This window comes from Colobus angolensis, unplaced genomic scaffold (assembly GCF_000951035.1).
Source record: "Colobus angolensis palliatus isolate OR3802 unplaced genomic scaffold, Cang.pa_1.0 Scaffold166, whole genome shotgun sequence".
NCBI classification, from domain to species: domain Eukaryota; kingdom Metazoa; phylum Chordata; class Mammalia; order Primates; family Cercopithecidae; genus Colobus; species Colobus angolensis.
The window spans coordinates 3,491,597-3,494,861 of record NW_012114777.1 but is presented as its reverse complement, the minus strand read 5'-3'; the positions used below and the strand labels follow the sequence as shown (position 1 = coordinate 3,494,861).

Here is a 3,265-nt window from a genome sequence, read left to right as displayed (position 1 = left end):
CGACGGAGCGAGACTCCGTCTCAAAAAATAATAATAATAATAATAATAATAATAAAATAAAATAATAAAGACAAAGACGAGAGACTGAGGAACTATTCCAGATTTAAGAAAACTAAACGGATATAATTTAGAAAAAATTGCATAAACTTTATTAACAACCACTGTTTAAGCCCACCTTTGACTTACCTTTTTTAATATAGTTAATGTTTAATATATATATTTAATATAGTTAATACAAATACAAAAAACAGTGTACGAGACATTAACATAAACATGAGCAGTGCATGATCAATTTTGGGAAAATATTGAGAAACAAAGTTAAAATCGGCAGTAGCCTTAATGTCCTAAATACCTCAACATGGCTGGGCGCGGTTGCTTACGCCTATAATCCCAGCACTTTGGGAGGCCAACGCAGGTGGATCACCTGCGGTTGAGAGTTCGAGACTAGTCTCGCCAACATGGTGAAACACCGTCTCTACTAAAAATATAAAAATTAGCCAAGTGTGGTGGTATACACCTATAATCCCAGCTACTCAAGAGGCTGAGGCAGGAGCATCATTTGAATTTAGGAGGTGGAGATTGCAGTGAGTCGAGATCACGCCATTCCAGCCTGGGTGACAGAGAAAGTCTCTGTCTCAAAAATAAAAAATAAAAAAGGCCAGGCATGGTAGCTCACGCCTGTAATCCCAGCACTTTGGGACACTGAGGAGAGTGGATCACCTGAGATCCGGAGTTCAAGACCAGCCTAGCCAACATGGCAAAACCCCATCTCTACTAAAAACACAAAAATTAGCCAGGTGTGGTGGGCGCCTGTAATCCCAGCTACTTGGGAAGCTAAGGCAGGAGAATTGCTTTGAACCTGGGCGGTGGAGGTTGCAGTAAGCTGAGATCGCACCACTGCACTCCAGCGTGGGCGGCAGAGCCAGACTGTGTCTCAAAAAGGTATGTGGGTCCCTCCCCACCAGAATTCCTGATTCAGTAGTTACAGGATGAGGCCTGAGAATCTGTTATTTCTAACAAGCTGTCAGGTTCTCTCCTCTTCCAGGGACCGCACTTTCGAGAACCATTGCTTTAAATCAGTGTTGACAGTTAACCTACCAGGTTCCCAAGAACAGAGGAACGATTTGTATTTAACCAACTATGCGTATGGCAACATGTCCAATACTGCATAGTTCATGATACTGTAATAGGAAAGAACACATGCAAAGGCCTCATAGGAGGTGAGGGACAATCTGAACTCTTCGTTAACGAACTTCACATTTTAAGTTCTTATAACATATTGATATTTTTTTTTTTTTTTTAATTTAAGGTCTCACTCCATTGCTCAGGTTGGAGTGCAGTGGCATGATCTTGGCTCACTGCAACCTCTGCCTCCTGGGTTCCAGCAATTCTCCCACCTCAGCCTCCCAAGTAGCTGGGACTACAGACACACGCTGCCATACCTGGCTAATATTTTTTTTTTTTTTTGGTAGAGAAAGAATTTCACCATGTTGGCCAGGTTGGTGTCGAACTCCTAACCTCAAGTGATCCTCCCACCCCAGCTTCCCAAAGTGCTAGGATTACAGGTGTGAGCCATCGTGCCTGGCCACAAATTGCTAAATTCAAAAGGAAGAAAACAAGCATGCAAAGGAGAATGAGATCGAGGGCCAAAATATATCTAAAAAAGAAATGTGGTAAATAGAGGAAGTAACCATTTGAATCTCTAATTACTACCTCTATTATCAATTCTATCAGTGCCTATCCCAGCAATCCCATTCAATTAAACTTGTTAAGTACAATATAAATAACTACTTATTTATTCAATGTCTTCTACCTCTCAAATGTTCAAGAAATCTGAAAAAAAATTAGAATACTTGGCTATATACATTTACTAATTCCATTTGATTAGAAAACAAAAAAAGGAGTGTAGATAGGGGAACATTAGACTGGGGGAATTGATGCAGGAAGTAAAACTATGACTTTCAATATAAATAAATGTCTATACTGTGAAGTACCTTTCTTCTCTTGCTTCAGGGCTGTTCTGCGATGTAATTGCAGGTTCTTTTTTCTTTTCATCAAGGTCTTTCTCAGTTGATGGCCCATCTGAAAATTATGAAAACTCTTAAGTTGCTAGCATTCGTAAAAACTAAAATACTGCATGTTAACAGGCTATTTGCACAACAACATGAACTAAAACTCTTAAGTTTCCTACAAGTAGATAAAGTTTGATGAAGCTATTAGCATATGTACTGTTTTTCACAATGCAAGTTCAGTCAATACTCCCAAATAAATTCCCTCATTTGGTGGGAACTACAAATTCATATGCCATGGGAACCTAAAGGGAGGAAAGTATATGGAACAAAGAGATGGGAAGAATATGGAAATATCTGCACTGCTACTTTAAAAATGAAAGCACAGGCCAGTGAAGTGGTTCACACCTGTAATTCCAGCATTTTGGGAGGCTGTGGATCACTTGAGCTCATGAGTCTGAGACCAACCTGGGCAACATGATGAAACTCTGTCTCTATAAAAAATACCAAAATTAGCTGGGCTTGGTGGTACACACCTGTAGTCCCAGCTACTCAGGAGGCTGAGGTGGGAGGATGGCTTTTGCCCAGCAGGTGGAGGCTGCAGTGAGCCAAGATCACACCACTGCATGCCAACCTGGGCGACAGAGCCAGACCTTGTCTCAAAATAAAGCCAAATAAAATAAAAATAAAACCATAAAGCATACACAGCAATACTGTTTTAATATCCAAAATATAAATATTTCTGGTATGGGTAAACAAAAAACACTTTCATAGAAAATACCTCAGGATGAGTAAGACCTACCCAGCACCTTCTCTATCTTAAATTATCTATAAAGTAATACAGAGTACACAAGTTTTAAGACCTAAAGAGGTGGCTGGGCACGGTGGCTCATGCCTGTAATCCCAGCACTTTGGGAGGCCACAGCAGGCAGATCATGAGGTCAGGAGATTGAGATCATCCTGGTTAACATGGTGAAACCCTGTCTCTACTAAAAAAATACAAAAACTTAGCCAGGTGTGGTGGCAAGCACCAGTAGTCCCAGCTACTCAGGAGGCTGAGGCAGGAGAATCACTTGGACCTGGGAGGCAGCCAGGCGCGGTGGCTCAAGCCTGTAATCCCAGCACTTTGGGAGGCCGAGACGGGCGGATCACGAGGTCAGGAGATCGAGACTATCCTGGCTAACATGGTGAAACCCCGTCTCTACTAAAAAATACAAAAAACTAGCCGGGCAAGGTGGCGGGCGCCTGTAGTCCCA

General features: G+C 41.6%; 1 protein-coding gene across 3 annotated transcripts in view; it reads right to left on the bottom strand.

Moving 5' to 3' along the window:
• TCEA1 (transcription elongation factor A (SII), 1) overlaps positions 1-3,265 on the bottom strand; it is an 80,920-nt gene that overhangs the window by 44,707 nt on the left and 32,948 nt on the right. For all 3 annotated transcript variants that reach the window (XM_011937591.1, XM_011937592.1, XM_011937590.1), the window contains one exon: positions 1,995-2,082. In XM_011937591.1, coding sequence (XP_011792981.1) covers positions 1,995-2,082 — 88 coding nt within the window. The remainder of the gene's footprint in view (positions 1-1,994; positions 2,083-3,265) is intronic.